General features: G+C 40.0%; 1 protein-coding gene across 1 annotated transcript in view; it reads right to left on the bottom strand.

Moving 5' to 3' along the window:
- Positions 1-2,751: 2,751 nt before the first annotated feature.
- ASCC3 (activating signal cointegrator 1 complex subunit 3) overlaps positions 2,752-19,942 on the bottom strand; it is a 333,519-nt gene continuing 316,328 nt past the window's right edge. Inside the window, exons 38-42 of the mRNA XM_030882956.2 lie at positions 12,359-12,510; positions 10,070-10,217; positions 6,040-6,249; positions 3,644-3,819; positions 2,752-3,546 (exon numbers count right to left, since the gene is read on the bottom strand). Coding sequence (XP_030738816.1) covers positions 3,402-3,546; positions 3,644-3,819; positions 6,040-6,249; positions 10,070-10,217; positions 12,359-12,510 — 831 coding nt within the window. The 3' untranslated portion in view covers positions 2,752-3,401. The remainder of the gene's footprint in view (positions 3,547-3,643; positions 3,820-6,039; positions 6,250-10,069; positions 10,218-12,358; positions 12,511-19,942) is intronic.

A 19,942-nucleotide genomic window follows, 5' to 3' on the forward strand; every position in this document is an offset into this window, starting at 1 on the left:
ATGGAGGAAAGAAAGGGGTCTGGTGAGAGAAGGGAGAACTAAAACTTCAGGCTAAAAAGGTTTTACGATAATTTGAAGTTTTAAGATACCTGTAATACCCAAGATCCACTGCTATATAAAAATATTCCATAGTCATCGTCATCATAAAGCTACCAATTAGCTTAAGTATACCTCTCCTCTGTTGACAGGTGACATGAGGACCAGGCAAGTACTTGCTCTTGGTGAGTCTGAGAGTAGACGCCACCTCCAGAAGAGGAGGTGTCAACTGAAGTAGGTGTGTGGTATTTTAGAATTCATGGGTGTCTCTGTGTTCAGTCATTCCGCAAGGCTTTATCAAGCAGCTACCATGTGCCAGGCTATGTTGTAGGTCTTGGTTATGTAGCCCTGAACACAAGTGAGAAAAAACCCTTCCTGAAGCTTAATCAGGAAGCTTAGTTAGGAGAGACTAATAATAAACCAGTGTATATATATTTTTTCTGGCTGCGCTTTGCGGCTTAACGGGATCTCAGTTCCCTGACCAGGGATCGAACCCGGGCCATGGCAGTGAAAATGCCGTGTCCTAACTATTGGACTGCTAGTGAATTCCATAAATGAATATTTTTATAGTGGTGATAAGAACAATGGAGAAAATACAGGAAAGGGGGATGGGGGGATAGGTGAGCTTGGGTGGGTTGACATTTAAACTAAGATGGCTAGACCTGTGGGCGTCTGGAGAAAAAGCCAGGCTGATGGAGAAGCACAAGCCGAGGGCCATGGGATGTTCACCAAGCAGCACGGTGACCACTGTGGCTGGCGGGGAAACGGGAGTCAAGGATGACTTCAAGGTCTTTCCTCTGAGCAACTGGAGGAAATTGTGAAGTGTGTGTTTGGGAAGTATGTGTAGTTTTCTAAGGCTACTGGATTACTTCACTAGAAGGGAACGTCAAAATCCAAGGGAGAGACTCAATCTTGTTGGCATTTATTACCTGTTCCCCACCACAGGCATGGTTGCATACCCTTCCATCTCCACTGGTTCTCTGTTCTAATCTCAGAATTCCTTCTCATCTTCTCTGGTGTCTTCCCAAGGAATTCCACTGCATTCACTTAAGATTTGCAGTTCTTACCCTGTAATTCAAGGTAAGAATTTACATACCTTTCCACCCTTCTTGTCTGTTTGTTCAGTCCCTTTCATGTCTCTGAAAATGCAGACCAACTGGACACACTGGGTTATCTCAGAAACTTTGTTAATGCTGTTCTACCCGAAAGGCTCTTCTTTCATCTCTGATCATCCTCATAACCATCTTCAAAACTCAGCCTAAATGTCCCTTCATGATTTTTCCAAATATTTCATTGCTGCAATGACTTCCTTTTGTTATAGTTATCTACATCTTCTTTTCGTCACCAGGCCACCTTGTCTAAGAGGAAGGACATGTTTCTGATTCGTGTGGATATCAGAGTACCTCCACATCATGCCTAGAATGAATATCTGACTGGGACTTCCATTATTTGGAGTTGATAAAATCCAGGGGACTATGAAATGGAATATGGAATTAAAAATGAAATACGGAATTGATCTGTGTTGGCACATGCCCTATATTACAGTGCACACTTAACACTAAAATTTTGGCCAGGTAATGAGTGAGGATAACATCGTAGACAAACAGCATTGGTTACTCATCGGAATAAGATGAACTTTTCCATCCAAGCACACCTTGCCTTACGAGTGTCTTCTGCAGCTTATTGTGAACTAATCACTTTCAATTTTAAAATTAATTTTAATTAGTCATGCTTTTTTCTCTCAACGGATATAACAGAAATTCTTTCTTATTGCTTCTATGTCCTCTGCTGCATGTCCAGTGAAGTAGATCTCTCCCACCTCCCCAAAGTTGCCTTTTTTTAAAAAAAAAAAAAAAAAGAACGATGCTGATAAACACGAAGACCATGAGTTGTTTCTCTTCAGGTTCCTGTATGGACTGGTAATTGTTTGTCTATATATCATCTTCATTTTCTTTTAATTTCACCCTAACAGTGCTTAGGTATGAATTGCGATTAGGAGATAAACTGCCAAAGGAAAGGCAGAAAGACCTCTTTGTATGAAGTAAACTTCTGAGACTATAGCCCTTTGGACACCTCATGCCCACTGCACTCGGTGCGTTCACATTAGTTATTTAGATTTAATTTTGGGAAGTGAACGCCTGGTTCTCCCCATCCTACTTTTATTCCTCCTTCTCCCACCTTTTTCTTTGGTATGGAAAAGGAGGTACACACAAGCAATATGTTCCAGTTTCAGAAAAAGTTTTAAATTCCAGTACTTGCGGTGGTTACATTGGAAAGTATTTTGAAATAATTGATCACAGGACCAGGAATAACTGAAATTTCTTTGCCAAGAACAGAATTTCATTTCACTAGAAAATGTATGTTATATGGATATGGAATCCAACAACGTTTTATTTGGAAAAAAAAGTATTTTTCAAGATGGAAATTGTTTGGACATAGGGAAATTTCCTGTATCACAGGTGAAAACCTACCTGTAGGGGCTGAAAATTTTCTAGGTTTGCCTCAGGCCCGCCCTGAAGAGCACAGAGACAAAGACTTGTACTACGTGGCCTGTATGAATTAGACTATACTTCTCTCCTTGTGTAAGTAAGTATTAAGAGAATGGAAGTGAAGTCTGGACAGACAAGGAAAAGAAAAAAAGAACAGAAGAGTAAGAGGGGCTATAATGGAAAGGAGGCAGAGGGAATAAGTGAGTCAGGCTGTGTTGAAGTGGCACTCTAAATATTTTATTTCTACCAGTTACAGTATCTACATTTTCTAAGATCAGTATATTCTGTTTTCTTTTAAATCATCATTGGGCTCTGTAATGTAATTTTACATCATATATTATTAACATTTGTGACAATAAGAAATTCTTGAAATTACTTCCATATGTGATCAAAGTATAAATTTTGTGAACAAAACACAGTGTGTCACTGTACAGATTTATCTTATATATTTTATGCTGCAGGGTTAGAAATCTGTTATAACAAATCTTAACATTGTCACGCCCCTGTGCAGTTAGTTTTCCTTAAAAAAAGAGAAGCCGATGTTCTTGTAAACAGTACACTGTGAAAAGTAAGATTTGATAATTCCTACGTATCATCTCAATATACACAAATTGAAAGATTCTCCTACGGGCGTCGTCATTTTACACATCAAGAGACCCATGGAGACAACGTTATAAAAGGCAACATTTGTTAAAAGGCCCCCGCAGCTGACTCTGCATTGCTCGAGTCAGAGCTGCAGCCGCCGCCAGTTTCCGCAGTGCCTTGAGGTTGGAAGTTGATTCCCCCAAGGCAAACGTCAAGTAATTCGACTTTGTCCAGATGACTGAACAGTCAGGCTTCTCCACCACTTCTTTCAAATGGATTGTTCGGGTCGGGTTACTTCACTTTGAGGTCCGTCAGGGCATCGGAGATCTCGTCGGCCTGTGCGGAAACACTGGCCGGCGTGACGTGGAGGTGGATGTCGTACTGCTGGTCCAGGCCAAGGTAGCAGTCGCTCATGAAATACAGTGTGTAGATATACCTAGAATATGAAAAAGGAACGAAAAGGTAAAACTACCGTTCTCATCACCGCTGCGGTTAATTCTTTCGGAACTCTGGTGGGGTAAGACTCTGCTTACCTTCCAGGTACTTCAGGAGTATAAAAAGAGATGGAGACAACATGATGATTTCGGACATATCCCACTCTTTTCAGAGCGATAAGTTCTCTCTTATCCACTTCTCCTAATATCAAAAACCATCCTTCATCTTTTGATTTGGGAAATCGAGGGGTGACTGCATGGCTGTCTTGCTTTCCCTGTAAACCAGAAAAAAAAAAGGAAAGATAAAGCATTACTAATGGCTAGATTTTCTATACCACTTGGCTGTGCTTAAAAGGCCACGCTGTCTTTCTTGGAGGCCATAAATCTAAGTATCTGGGATGTGTTTAATTTTCAGGTTTGGTGTGTTTGATATGCTATCATCTACCTTTCTTCAAGATTCTCGAAGCACACTCTAGCCACACTACTTTGTGGCTCCGTGAGACAGAAAGCCCTCGAATCTTTCTCACACCATTCTTACAAATGAAATTAATTCCCCACTTGCAGATGAACACACTGAGATACAAACATATCAACCAAGTCTTCCAAAATCTTATTTGCAAGAAATTGATACTGGGGGAAAAAATCAATCCAGGCTAGACTCTGGATCTTAGGATAATAAGCACTCTGTCACATAAACATCTTCCCCCATCACCCAAGAATAAAGCTCACATGAAAAAGCACATATTCTAATACGGTGATATTAAAAAGTCCTTTCTCTGAGGAATGGGAAATTGTAAGCCAAACAATTTATAAAATATATTAATCACCGTCATACAAGATTAACTATCACCATAATGACAACACTTGACGTCTTTATTTTAGATTGATTTTTTACAAAATCCAAGATTATTCTAGAGATTCCTTAAGACAATGATTTATGGTGTAAAATGTGCTAATAATGACATGCTCTTAATCAGACTTCACTCAATATTCCAGAGAGAGTTGTTTCATTTAAGGCATTTTAAAAAGAGAGGTCAGAGAGCAATGTATTTTTACAGCACTTAGAAACAAAATTTTCGAGTTTCTCTAGCACAGTTAAAGCTAATGTTTAAGTACTAATACTATAGTAAAAAAAAAACCCTTATACTACAATATTGTCAGAAATGTTTGCAAAGGTCTCAAAATAAAGTTCTCTCTAATTAGCGCTCTCAACGTACCTTAGATACACCTCAGTACACTGTTTATCCAGGCACTATGATAAGCTGCTTGAGCAGCTCTTTGTTGAGACTGTGAGCCCCCTGAGGCTGGGGTACATTGTTTAGCTATTTCTGACAGGCCTCGCTTCTGTCAGCGTGTCTGCACATGGTAGGTGCAAAGAGAACAGGGACTTGAATCGGAGAACTCTGTGCTCCCAGCCTGCTCTCATATTTTCTGACTCTAGGACCTTGGCAAATTCCTATACTCCCCAAGTTCCATTATTCTGTAAAATGGGGAATTTTACGCCTCACACGGCAGCTATAAAAAAAAAAAAATCTTAGTTTTTTTTCTCATGATTTTATCGGTATGATTACTACTGCCTTTTCTTTTGTAAGTTGGGATATACCGTCATCTAAAAATGCTCATATTAAAGCCTCTGAAATGCCAGAGGCCAATCAGTTCATACTTACACTGACTGATTTTTAGAATTAGAAATCTAATGAGATGGGACTTAAAGGCACAGTATTGAAAAGATATTGTACCAACAGAAAGTTACTGACCATTTCGTGTGTGAAAACAGAGGGGACAGTATTAATGAACTACAACCTCACTCCTGAGGGCTAGTTCTAGATGTGGGAAAGCCCCTGACTCCACTGAGCTAACGAAAAGGCAAATCCTTATTTCGATTATTATGGGCTAAAAAACAATCTGTCCACATGCTGTGTACTAATATTCTTAGAGGGCCCAATAATTATTTTTGGTGTCACAGGCAACAGAAAAGAGCACAGTAATTTAAAATAAAAATACTGCAAATTTTTGGCCTGTACTAACGTTGACAGAGCTCCCTCATATGCATTCTAATGAAGGAAGCAGACAGATGTGGCAAGTGAGCCACGGGAAAGTCTAGCTAGCGTCTTCTTCATTTGGGGTGCTGGGCAGAAGTCTAGATTTTGAGATCCCTTCAGAGTCCTGAGTTTCTGGTGCAGGTGGCCTGGTGTAGGGCCAAAGAATCTGCACTCTTAAAGGTACTCCAGAAAATTCTGCCGAGCCTGTAGACCATACTTTGAGACCAGGACTCTAGGCATTATATTATTATGTCACGTGGGTATTCTGGGGTTGAAAAATGGCACATGAGGAGAACTGACTAACTGCAGAAGACTGACTCTTGCTGCTTAAGGCCAGTTGAGGAAGCGGGATTGGTGAAGGGCACGGACGCATTAGTAATATAAAAGACATGTGTGCTGGTGCGTGCTGGGATCTGGTGTGAAGCATTTGAGAATGGAAACCAAACACTATACCTTGTGGAACCCAAGGCTGACTCTCTGCAAGCTGACTTGAAGCACATACTCTTGATCAGCATGCAATCTGACCCATCTGTTGTCGTTGCGTTTGTCAGAAGTCACGGTTGTGATAGAGAGCTCATCGTGTCCTTCCGCTGAGTCATCCCACCAGCCTTTAACACTTAAGCCAACATCTATCACAGGCAAATGAGATAAGAAACTCCATGCCTGAATAAAAAAAGAGAAGATAAGGAGTGGTTAATGCAAAATGTAGTGAGCAACTAAGAAATAGTGAGCTTTTTAAAAAATCAACCTCTTTGTATTGAGATTAATTCTGGATTCAATGCAGTTGTAAGAAATAAAGCAGAGAGATCCTGTGCACCATTTCCCCAGTTTCCCCCAAGGGTAGCATTTTTCAAAACTCAAGTACAATATTAATACCAGTGATACAAGCCACAGCTCTTGTTCAGATTTCCTAGTTTTTCTTGTACTCATTTATTTGTGTGTAAAAATAGTGTGCTTTTAATCTTTGTGAAGTCCCTTTAAAAACACCTAAAGAAGTATTAATCATTACCTAAACTTGTGACCCCTTTCTTGTAAATCCCTTCTGGACATTGAGTGACTACTGACTACCCTAAAAACTAAGTTTTAAAATAACTGTTGTTGAACTGGTTAGTTTTAGAGAAGCATTTAGTATAGCATTTATGTGACTTCTAAGGCAGAGAGCATTACTTGGGGATACAAAAGCAACTTGAAAAATGTTGTGATGCAATTGTTGATGTCAGTCAGTGTCATTCATTGATCATTTATTGTACAAAATGGGTTTTTCTTTTGCTTATAGTGCAAATTATTCTGAAAGGAAAACATTTCTATATGTTTGTATATATATCAGAAGGAACCCTCTAAGTCTAGGGTTCTTTCTAGAAAGAAATATTTTTTTTTGGCATTATCATATTGAGAATACCAATTTAAATGACACATATTAAAGGGGTAGAAAATATTTTACCAACTTTATTCCTGCTCTTTTAATTGAAAATATTTGTGAGAAATCAAAATGCAGATGGTAAGTGCTTATCAGTTTTTTTTGTTTGTTTGTTTGTTTGTTTTTTGCAGTACATGTGGCCTCTCCCGATGCGGAGCACAGGCTCCAGACGCGCAGGCTCAGCAGCCATGGCTCACGAGCCCAGCTGCTCCGCGGCACGTGGGATCTTCCCAGACCGGGGCACGAACCCGTGTCCCCTGCATCGGCAGGCGGAATCTCAACCACTGCTCCACCAGGGAAGCCCAGTTTTTTTTGTTTTTTTAAAATTTATTTTCTTTATTTTTTTGGCTGCGTCGGGTCTTAGTTGTGGCACATACGATCTTCGCTGACGCATGCGGCTTCTCTCTAGTTGTGGTTTGCGGGTTTTCTCTCTCTCTCTTGTTGAGGCACGTGAGCTCAGTAGCTGTGGTGTGTGGGCTTAGTTGCCCTGGGGCAGGTGGGATCCTAATTCCCCGACCAGGGATCCCCTCCATTGGAAGGTGGATTCTTTACCACTGGACCACCGGGGAAGACCCTATCATTGTTGAATGAATGAATAAATGAATGAATTCCTAAGTCTATGGAAAAGATGTATAAAAATAAACCTAATGTCCTCAGATAACTAATTGTCATCTTTTTCTAACATTTATAAATATGTGGCAAATATCACTATCAGTCAAGAAAACTTCTCTATATATTGGCTGTTTTATCTGTTGTTACCTTCTAAGTTAGTTTTTAAAAGCACATGAATACTTTAATTTTGGTTTTCCTTGTATTTCTTTAATATATACTACAGGTTTCCTGATAGGCTTTGATTTCCTGTTTGCTAAGACTTTATTGCTGTTGAGTATACCACCTAATTGAAATGAAGAAGCCCTGATGAATCAAACTATCCCTTAGGAATTCAAAAAATGTAAATCCAATGCAAATTTTCAATTCAACTCCAATCCTATAACTTGTCTTGTGAATCTGAAATTAGGTTTGGAATAGATCTTGAAATAGTCAAGCCACAGAATGGTCTACCCTGTGCTTCAAGGTACAAATGATGGCTTATCCCTTGCTAGAACCAACAGTCACCGAGTCTAGAAGCTGTACCCACTGGATGTTCTCTTAAGACTGGCCGGAGTGAAGACACAAATACACCATTTCTGTAAAGCATTTAACTTCGTGAGACAACACAGGTAACATTTACCACATGAAGCAAGACTTCATATGTTTCTTCACTTGTACCTTTAAATGAGTTACCAATATAATATTTTAAGTATTAGCAACTCGTTGGAATTTTATTTCACAAAGCTCCCCAAAGTCAGATCTGACTTTTATATATTTGTAATCTTTTGCAGCACTTGATATTATTATTTTCAATCTTCAATGTATATACATGTATTTGTTGTATGTGTATATATTTGTACATATATATATATATACACACACAAACATACATACATACACACACACTCACATATGCGTATATAAAACATGAGCTGTTTTTAAAGAAATTGCTAAGACATTTCAACACCAGCCAAACATATTTATCTGAGGATTAATCTTCATCTATTGAATCAGGCAAGAGCACTGCCATGCATACAATTATTTAATTAGCAGCCAAATCCTCTGCCAGTCAGCAGCCGTTGCAGGCATACTGATGGGGTAGAAGATGCAAATCTCACAGTAGTACTGCTTTTTCTCATTACTACTGCAATTAGCACTTAAATTGATGCTTTAAACATACTAATTTCTGGAATAATTCAGGATTTGTATGTTACCTGGGATCGCCTCACTGCAGAGCCGACACCAGATTGCTCTGCAAATTGAAGCACTTTTGAGCCAAATAACCATCATCATATCAGACTGAGCCAATTTGCATTTGGTTTTAAAGATAACAGAATGGCAATTTATGCAAATAAATTAAGTAAGTTTACTTCTGAGTTCTCCCTGAACTAATTACAACAATGTTCTAATTTTTTATCACATCTAAAACTTGGCTTGAAATCACTGTACGTTATGTTAGAAATCTGTTGTTGCTAATAGAAGCCTTGTTTTCATCTTAAATATATTGTTTTTATTCATAATTTTGATGATAATTTAGTTAGAAAGGTAGGCACTTATTATGAATATTTAAGTAGCTTTTGGTGCCAATTTTGGGTTCAACAGAAATTGAACAATCAGACTTTGATGCCTGTAATACTTTTTCCAAGTCCTGCTCGAAAATAAGTTCCACTGGAAAAAAAAAATGACATGGTTTAGAAGTTTCTTTATTTTAGTATCTGCATTTGCAAGTCAGTATGTTAATTATGTTATAAATCCTGAACATTAACTTTGACATGTTTAGGGTGAAATTGCTTAAGACTTAAAAGTCTATATATGCCAAATATTTCTGGCATTGTTCGTTCATGTTTTTGATCTTTCCAAAGAGAGTTTGGAGCAATGACCTATGTTGTCTTTCACAACGTAGATTCAGATTTATATCTAAATTATAGGGTATACAAATAAGGAGTTTCTTTGAAGGACTACTTTAGAATCTAGAAATAATAAAGTGATTAAAATGGGGCGGGGGCATAAAAGAGTAATTGAGGGAACTGCACGAAAATATACCCAGGCATAAAAACAAAACAAAACCCACTCTGAAGAAGGGATTAGAAGGGCTCTTGAGCAATGCAGCCTAGTGATGGGCGAGTCATAGTAGGCCTTTCTCAGCCGGCTTAACAGCATGATACTGAAACAACCTTCTAATAACGCAGACGCTACTTCTAATTATTGTTACTGTCATTTAATACCATCTGTTGAGCTCTTATTCTGTACCAGGAACTACATAGAGCAGTTTACATAATAACATCCTGCTTGATCTTACCCAAAACTTCATGAGATGGGTATAATGTTTTCACGTTCATAATCAGGGTTAGTAAATGGCGGGTGGAACTTAAACTCAGGAGAGTCTGACTCTGAAAGCAGCACTCTAAGTTAGAAAACTCTTGGTACAACTTCCCAGAGTGAGGGAGCATCGACACATGGAAGTGATGGCCTTACCTGCTTCATTTTTGGGGCTGGTAGCTCTTTTTCTATCATGGAGCAGAATCCATGCTCCTTCCCTCCACAGGCGTGGATCAGTTCAGGGAGGCACTCGATGGAGCCAGCATGCCCGGCACGTGGACCCTTTATACCTGGGCTCCATTTCCTGAGAAAGAATGACGCCAACCAAATGATTCTTTCATAGCACAAATGAGATTTTCTGACAATGATGATTTATATGATTAGAACAGTTTAGAAATTAAAGTTACTACAAAGCTTTTTAATTTGTTTAACATCTTTATTGGAGTATAATTGCTTTACAATGGTGTGTTAGTTTCTGCTGTATAACAAAGTGAATCAGCTATATGTATACCTACATCCCCATATCCCCTCCCTCTTGCGTCTCCCTTCCACCCTCCCTATCCCACCCCTCTAGGTGGTCACAAAGCACCGAGCTGATCTCCCTGTGCTATGCGGCTGCTTCCCACTAGCTAGCTATTTTACATTTGGTAGTGTATATATGTCCATGCCAAGGCCACTGTTGTTAAGCTTCAGTGAGACAGCATTCTCATCAATCCAAGGCAGTTTGGCTATCACGACATAAAATGTGTAAATCATATGTGAGCTCAGTAGATAATTAGGGTTGACAGACGGTGATTTCTATAGGAAGGCACTAAAGTGTGATAATGCTTCCATGTGGATAAAGTACGGAACTGGCAGAGCCCTGACATGTTTTTTTTTTTTTTGCGGTACGCGGGCCTCTCAATGTTGTGGCCTCTCCCTTTGCGGAGCACAGGCTCCGGACGCGCAGGCTCAGCGGCCATGGCTCACGGGCCCAGCTGCTCCACGGCATGTGGGATCTTGCCGGACCCGGGCATGAACCCGTGTCCCCTGCATCGGAAGGCGGACTCTCAACCACTGCGTCACCAGGGAAGCCCCCTGACATGTTTTTAATGGATGCAGGCAAATGTCTCTAATATAAGTACTTGAATAAAGTTTTCATTGTAAGTTGTTGAGATCATACAATTAAAAGTGCATTTTGGGAATGTTTGAGATCTATAGCATAAATAGTGCTGGATCACCAGGAATGGAATCTACCTAAATCTATTTCCTGTTTATATAGCAAGATGAACAACATCACTGAAATTAGACAAATACAGCACTTTTCTGGGTAACAGTAAAGAATTGGATCAAATCTCCTAGGCCCCAACCAGCTTCCCTAACAGACCCATGTGCTGTCGGGTTAGTACCCTCACGTGTCTCCTTTTCTGCTGAAATCCAACTCCCGTAAGTTTTAGTACCATATCGGAAGGGTTCCTGAAACTGAGCTGCAGACACATGAGGTATCTGCTCTTCCCCCCAGGCCACCTGCTGCTGGTGTGCCCCCCACCCCCTCTGAATGTGCCTTTTAGTTACCAGGGACATCCTGTGGTGGGGACTCAAGCACCATGGAAACACCTGCCCTGGAATCCAGTATACTTCAGTCAAATGGAGGGCCTTCCCTGAGGAGACCCCCCATGTGTGCCTGAGGTTCTGCTTGGCGTATGTCTCCAGATGCCTCAAAGGGCTGCCACTCCTTGTCCAGCTGATGAGAGGGAGAGGGTGCATGATGGCAAGCACAGCCAGACAGTTTTGCTTGTTTACATGACTGTGAACCAATATTTTGGCTGCAAACTATCTCTCAACTGGTGTGAAAGAAACATTTTCATTTGAACACTGCCCACCTTGCCTGTAATATGTATTGTTGTTTCCTTTGCTAAAATATATGTAGCCATGTACATAGGACCTAAGAATTGAAAAATTTTATCAGGAATATAAACTCCTCTTTAAAATGCAGGTTATATCTTGAGCTGCTAGTATATATAACTGCTCAGTTTTGGAAATTTTGCAGATGCACAGTTTACTTTTGACAACAGATTTCTGATCCCTCAAATCTATTCTGCAGTAAAAGAAACTGGTAATTTATTTTGCTCTAGGTCACAAAGCACTTTAATAACATCTTTAAAAATGAAGGCTGATATTGTAAAGGAATAAACACAGTTAAAATGAAAATGTATTCGATGTTGCAAATGGAAAACAACTTAATAGAAGGTTAAAATGAACTGTGGTTCAGCTTGGGACCAATGGCCAAATTCCAAGTGGGAACGCTATGTCGCTAGGCCATGTCTCCCTCTGGGAAACATGGGCATTTTCACTGTAAAGAATCAGTATTCTAGGCACCACATGAAATTCAAGTGACCATACATGTAAAGGAAATAATTTTTTGAAATAATAAAATCCTATTACATCGAAAATTAAAATACTTACCTGAATATGTGAAGATGGTGGTTTTCTATGTGTGGTATCGTAAGAAGAGAAGAGTCTTTCAACCACCGCCCCTGGATCACCATCTGCACCAGGTTGGTGATGTTCAGGACAGTCACCAGCCAGCCCTGGTGTGCAGCCACATCCAGCATTGCCTGAACAGGGAGAACGCATGTTATATCATGGCACCTGCCCCCACAGTGGGGGGTCTGATGATGATAGCCTTAACAAAAAAACAAAAAAAAAACCACCCCAAGCATTATACCTCTAAATTACTATTAATTAAAATAGAAACCAAAAAGTAAACTACAGTTGGATTGGAGGGAACACACTGAACCTCTCACAGCATTTTTTGAACATTACTTTGTACAAAGCACCAAATATTTAACTTTTTTAGGTCAGCAAAGATAAGCAGATAATATTGGCACCTAGTAATAAAACAAAGAGAAAAACTCAGTGTACCTCGAGAGCAAGTACCTCTATAATCCACTGTATCAAGAGCACTAGTTGCCGCGTTTAAAGCATAAATCTCAGGTAGTCTTTTCCAAATTTAAAAGCAATAATGGCAAGGTGATAGGAAGTCTTCTTGCCAAAAATGAATTTTCCCCAGACAGCAGGCTAAAGGCAGAGCGCTGGTTTTCAATGAAAATTCTATACCACACACTAAAAGCAGGAAGGACCAGTGGTACACGTGGAAGGATGAGAAGCTATTCATATTAGTCTATACATTTAATCCAATGTTTTATGGACAAACAAACGGCTGCATTTGCTTAAGGCAAAACTAAACAGTGAAATCTTATTTAAACAATGGAGAAGTTTACACAGGCAAAGCTAGTTCAATTAAATTAGATTCTGGTGAATGCTGACTTAAAGACACGTAAGTTAATATCATGATCTGAGGCAGCTACGTTATACAGTTTTAGGAGTGTACTCTCTTGTTTTGGGAAATGAAGAGATGAGGGTAAGAGAAATCAGATGTACTTCGTAAATGCCTAAAATGATACTTTACTGTTTCACTGATGGTAAAATATTTATAAAATGTTGTACAAAATCTATTAGTACATTTTTAGAAATGGTTCTTAAAGGTCTATTATGTTAGTAAAATTGATTTGCCATACTACTTAGTACTAGTGAATCAGACATATTTTCCTTCTAAGTTTTGAATTTCCTACTTAGAGTTCTCTAATTTACGAAAAGTAAAATAGTTTAAAAAACATTTGGCTAAACCAATCTGTGGTCTTTTTACACACATTACAGGGAGATGGATCCACGTCTCTGGATGCCATGGTTAGCGTGACGGAATGGTCAAATTGGTCTTTAGCACCCATGAGCCTACTAATTGTACATCGTAAAGCCTAATGGCTGGTATAATAGGTATACTTATATGTATGTATACGTGTATGTGTGCATATGAAAGTGTTTACATGTACAAAGGTATATGTTTATAAATCTAGGGAAAGCTCACTTCTGTTCTTCCTATTTCTCTGCACAACTGATTTAAACACTTTGTCTTTGAAGTATATGAGACAAGCTGGTCATGAGGAACGCTACTCAGACGAAAATAAATGTATTAGCTCACAAGTCACAACTCGCGAACTCTGTAAGGGAAGAGAAATGAGTAATTATACCTCATGAGTAATGCAGTATCATGATGATGTCAGAAGTTGTAATGTGGAGTAACTATGGTGATTTTACTTGTGATTTTTACATTACAACTTGACTGGAAATAAATTCCAGACCACAAGCTCACATACTAGAAGAGCTGGATGGACGGACCATATGTTTTTAACTTTGAAGTTTTCATGATGAAGTTGAAAGATTTCATAAAATTTATGAGAGTTCCCCACAATCTTTCTTTGTATGATCCAGATGTGAAACGTAAAAAATCATGCAAAGTGATTGCTTACATGAAGTAAATGAAAAGGCTGTATTATGAATTGAAAACTATTATTTATTTATCTTGTTTTAATTTCAAGAAAAGGCAGGCAGGGAGACCAAGAATCCAGGATGAGACAAGGTTGTGACGACCCAAATGTGCTGGACAAAATGCTGCCACACGGCTGTGCCCAACCACTCCCTTGTGGGTCCTGTTTTCTCTGCTCCCTCCTGCCACTGCCGTAGCACAGACCCTCATCAACTCTCACCTGCAATATTATAAATATCCCTTTATCCTCATTCTCATCTAATTTTTCTTCAATCCATATTTTATATTGTTACCACAGTACATTTTTACAGAGGCAAAACTGATCACGTCATTCCTCTGCTTAAATTTCTTCAATAGCTCCACGCCGTGTAGAGGACAAAAGTTAACGCTTCTCTGCAGGTTCTCTTTTTATAAATCCTGCTCCCTCTACCATGTCTACCTGGGAAATTCCTATGCATCCTTCAAGTTGAGCTCAAATGTTACTTCTTCCTGTGAAGGCTCCTTGATGGACTGCGGGCACTTCTTTTCCTACGCATCTGCTAATCTTGACACAGGCCACCACTATCCTATTGTGAATCTTTGTTTATACATGTGCCCATTAAATATAGACTCCTTGATGGCAAGGTTCTGGAAGTAGTCTTTGGAACTGTAGCCCTAGCACAGAGCACTCAAGAAATATTCAATTTATTAAAGAATATTGGTAAACATCCAATTACAATAATTATAACAAACATTCTACCTAAGTTACTGCACACCTGCCAAAGGCAGCACAGCGCAGGAAAACATTACAAGCTTTGATGTCAAACACAGGTTTCAACCCTGATTTTGTCCCACTTACTATGCGTAAATTTTGGGAAATCACTTAACCCTATGACCGCTAGATTGCTCACTGATAGAAGGGTGTTATATGTCCATATAGGGGTGTGATGAGCGTAAAATGAGATGATGTATGATGTAAGATATCTACTATACTGCCTGGAACAGTATAGATCTGTTAGGCCTCAATATTAGATCTCAGTAAACAGGTACCTGTTTTAACGTTCCTCTATGATGAGATGAAAAGAACACCCTAAAACAACTCATTCTTTCTCAGAGGGAATTCCTTTGGACCTTTGGGGGTTAATTTCCACACTGAGTAGTACAGGGATTCGAGGAGCAGGGCATGTAAGGTGGGGAGCAAATGCATGGAATGGGCAGAACTGTTCATCAGCAGAGGTGAGCAACTGCAAGAAAGTCAGGGGACACATAAGGCCAAAGACAGACCCTGCAGCCCAGGCCAAACTGGAGGACATGGGCCTCGTTCTCAGTTTGAGTGGACAAGTCCGTGTCACCATGGAGGTAGGTACCTGAAGGGGCTAAGGCTAAGGGATGGTCCAGGTAAATGGGTTTGAGGGTCTGGCAGGTCACCCTGACATACCCCTGCATGACTGAGCCTAGGAAAAGGACTCCTATGTCTCACTATCTTTTACAGCAGTCTTCCTGGTAGATGAGAACTAACAGGTGGGACAGTATGGTACTGGCACAAAAACAGACACACAGATCAATGGAATAGGATAGAGAACCCAGAAATAAACCCACGAATTTATGGTCAATTTATCTACGACAAAGGGGGGAAGAATATACAATGCAGAAAAAACAGTCTCTTCAATAAGTGGTGCTGGGAAAACTGGAGAGCAACATGTAAAAGAATGAAATTTGAACATTCTCTAACACCATATACAAAAATAAACTCAAAATGTATTAAAGACCTAAATGTAAGACCGGATACTATAAAACTCCTAGAAAAAAAACACTGGCAGAACACTTTGACATAAATTGCAGCAATATTTTTTTGGATCCACCTCCTAAAGGAAATAAAAGCAAAAATAAGCAAACGGGAGCTAATTAAACTTAAAAGCTTTTGCACAGCAAAGGAAACCACTGACAAAACGAAAAGACAAGCTACTGAATGGGAGGAGATATTTGGAAATGATGTGACCCATAAGGGGTTAATATCCAACATACAGAAACAGCTCATACAACTCATCATCAAAAAAAGAAACAACCAATTAAAAAATGGTCAGAAGAACTGAATGGATATTTTTCCAAAAAGGAAATGCAGAGGGCCAAGCGGCACATGAGAGGCTGCTCGACATCTCTAATCATCAGGGAAATGCAAATCAAAACCACAGTGAGGTATCACCTCACACCTGTCAAAATGGCTATCATCAAAAAGACCACAAATAGATGTTGGCGAGAATGTGGAGAAAAGGGAACCCTTGTGCACTGTCGGTGAGAATGTAAATCGGTGCAGCCCCTGTGGAAAACAGTATGTACGTTCCTCAAAAAACTGAAAATAGAACTAATATATGATCCTGCCATCCCACTCCTGGGTATATATCCAAAGAAAATGAAAACACTAATTCGGAAGATACATACACCCCAATGTTCATAGCAGCATTATTTACAACTGCCAAGATACAGAAGTGACCTAAGTGTCCATCGATAGATGAACAGATAAGGAAGATGTGGTGTATATATACACAATGGAATACTACTCAGCCATAAAAAGATGAAATTTTGCCATTTGCAGTGAGATGGATACACGTGGAGGGCATTATGCTAATGAAAATAAGTCAGAGAAAGACAAATACTGTATGATATCACTTATATGTGGAATCTAAAAAGTATAACAATCTAGTGAATATAACCAAAAGGAAGCAGACTCACCCATATAGAGAACAAACTAGTGGTTACCAGTGGGCGGGCAATACAGGGGTGGGAGAGTGGGAGGTACAAACTCCTGGGTGTGAGACAGGCTACCAGGATATATTGTACAACACGGGGAATACAGACAATATTTTGTAATAACTGTAAATGCAGTGTAACCTTTAAAAATTGTATTAAAAAAAAAGGACTAATAGGTATATGCTCCTCCTTAGAATGGGGCTGGCTTTGGTAACGGCTGGAGATCATGGCTCAGTTCCCCAAGACACCTCAAAGTTCCTTACAGAGATTTAATACTCAAACAACGAAAGGGTGCTTTAGTACACCGAGGAGAAAAAACCCTGCACATTCTTCCACCTTAGTATTAACGTTAGGCAAATGCTGAATCCCCCTTTACCTCTTAGCCGTCCTCTACTGGGCATGCTACCTATCAGACAAAGCTAGGATGATTCTAAGTCTATGGGAACAAATAGGTGGAGGCTGACTCCACGCACGAGACTTTCTCCTACTAAGTTAAAGTCAACTTCAATTGATTGCTGACTCAGAATTCTTTGTCATCCAGCTGTGAGAGTGGAAATATGATTCCTAGCATTGCACTGATTCATGAAGTTACACCACAAATAAAACCTTACCATAATTAACAGAAACTGTGGGGTTGTCATTTATTTATAGGAAAGCAGGCAATGAGTGTGGTTTTGAACGCATTTTAACCGAGGTGCCACTATGAAGCAAGGTGAGAAGCCCAGGTATAAATGAGCTCTGGAGAGAGAGTATGGGCTAGGGATGTGGACTCAGATATCCTGGGCACAAAGCGGGCAGCCAGAATAGTTAAAATGAGCACCTTTGGGGCAGAGCTGAGGATAGCAGAGCGGCAGTTACCTGGAGATAAGATGAGGAAACGCAGGAAAGACCAAAGGGGTAAGAGCATGTAAGGGACTCTTAAGGGCACTACTGAAATAACTGCTTACAGTGGTCCTTTGTTAAGCATGTACTATTTGTCGGATACTCTGATAACCATCTTATGAAAGTTACTGAACGAAAACCCATTGTACAGATGAAGACATTGTGGCTCAAAGAGGGAAAGAAATATACCTAAAGCTGCATAGCTCTGGTTAATTGGTACAGCTGGGATTCAAATTCTGGGGAGCTTGACTCCAAAGTGCTTGCTTTTAACCAGAATAGGACGCTGCCTATAAAGTTCAGGATGAGAGGAAAGTGTGTGGAATTCCATCGGGCCCTAGATTAGAACAGAAGATTCCTTGATGAATGTGCTACGAGATAAAATGAGACTTTGAGAAGGTTTCCCGACAACACAATGTTTAAAGCAAACAATAAGTTTGGATGAAGCATAAACAGATGTATAATTCATGAACACTTGATACTGGTTTGAAGATGGTGTGGTATACTAGAAAGAGGCTTGGCCTCAGAGGTTAGAGGCTTGTGCCTTTAAATTAACCGTAAGACCTGAGGCAAATGACTTAATGGTATTTGTTTTTCTCATCTAAAAAATTTTAAAAACCAAGGAGTTTGATTAGGCTTGTGTCTATCTTCTGTAAGCTTTACTCTTTCATCAATAAAATGCCAATATACTCACACTATAGTGTTGCTTGTTTTTATAAAGCTCACTTTCTATCTTTCCAGATGGACTGTAACACCCTTGGAGTTAGGGGCAGAAAAGCCTAAGTCAAAAGAGAAGGCAGTCTACAGTAGGCACAGAATAAGATGAAGAGACAAAAGACCCTCTTGGGATCAGAAGAGGGTTCCACTGCTGGGGCGTGTGAGCAAGGGCCTCACAGAGAAAAGAGGCTTCAGCAGGTCACTGAGACCCCACACAAATTCACTGGAGAGAGGGAAGCTCTGAAGGAAGAGAATGGAAATTGATAGCACTCCTATCACAGGGTCTCAGTCACCTCTTCGAGTTGGAGGTGATGCCTCCTCCTGGGAAAAAGCACTGTAAAGGAGCATGAAAAGGTCTGGAGTAAGTACTGGGGGAATTAGTGATGTGAATAAAAACCAGAGCAGTGTTGAGTCTCAACAGCATGACTTTGAAATAATAATTATAGAAATTATTAGAAACAAGTAGAAATTGTAGAAATAATTAGAAATGTTTTGTGATTGTTTCCGACAATAACGAGTAGGATTAATTTGGGTGTGAAAGCAGAGAATTCGGATGTTGAGATTTTAGGTTACTGGTGACATCACTGTTGAAATGGACAACTCTAGGGCCAGTGACAAGTGAAGACACAGGGGACTGAGGACTGGACCAAGGGATCAGGGAGGGGAGGAGAGATGCCCGGCTGATGAGTAACAGAAACGTTCAGTCAAGCTGACAGGTAAAGAAGTGAGGTGAGAGAGGAGAGTCAGAGGGTGATACCATGGAGGTGATGGCAAAAGTGGTGTGGATATAGTAATGATTAGAGCAGAGGAGTTTGGGATGCATGCGATTACAGTGTTGAAAAGGTCATCTGCTGAAGCCACTCTGGTGACCGCAGGAGCTGGAATGGAGCTGAAGGCTGTGAACTGGGGTTTGAGGAAGGTGGGGAAAGAGATTCAGACTTAAGAACACAGATGAAAAAGGAATCTTACAGACACAAAGTAAAATATACACGGGTAAAAGAGGAGGAATCTGAGAAGAAAGACTGGAGAGCTCTGAGGAGGTAGACTTTGATTATTGGCAAAACAGGAAGAATGAGTCAGCTCAGGAGTTTCACAGGGAATGTAGAAATGAGGTGGTGTTTGCGTCTGCCTATGTCTGACTGAGAGCAACAGAGGGAGGGAGAGAGAAAGAAAGGAGAGACGAGATGGGTGAGGAGAGAGAGAGAGGCAAAAACAAAGAGGGGTACACATACTCTACACAGCCCAGACCTCATCCTCATGTGGAACTCACAGGGCAAACTCAAGAACCCGGCTTTGTGCAAAGGGCAAACCACCACCACTACCCCCACCAGAAACAACCT

The sequence above is a fragment of the Globicephala melas genome, chromosome 14 (assembly GCF_963455315.2).
Source record: "Globicephala melas chromosome 14, mGloMel1.2, whole genome shotgun sequence".
Classification (NCBI taxonomy): domain Eukaryota; kingdom Metazoa; phylum Chordata; class Mammalia; order Artiodactyla; family Delphinidae; genus Globicephala; species Globicephala melas.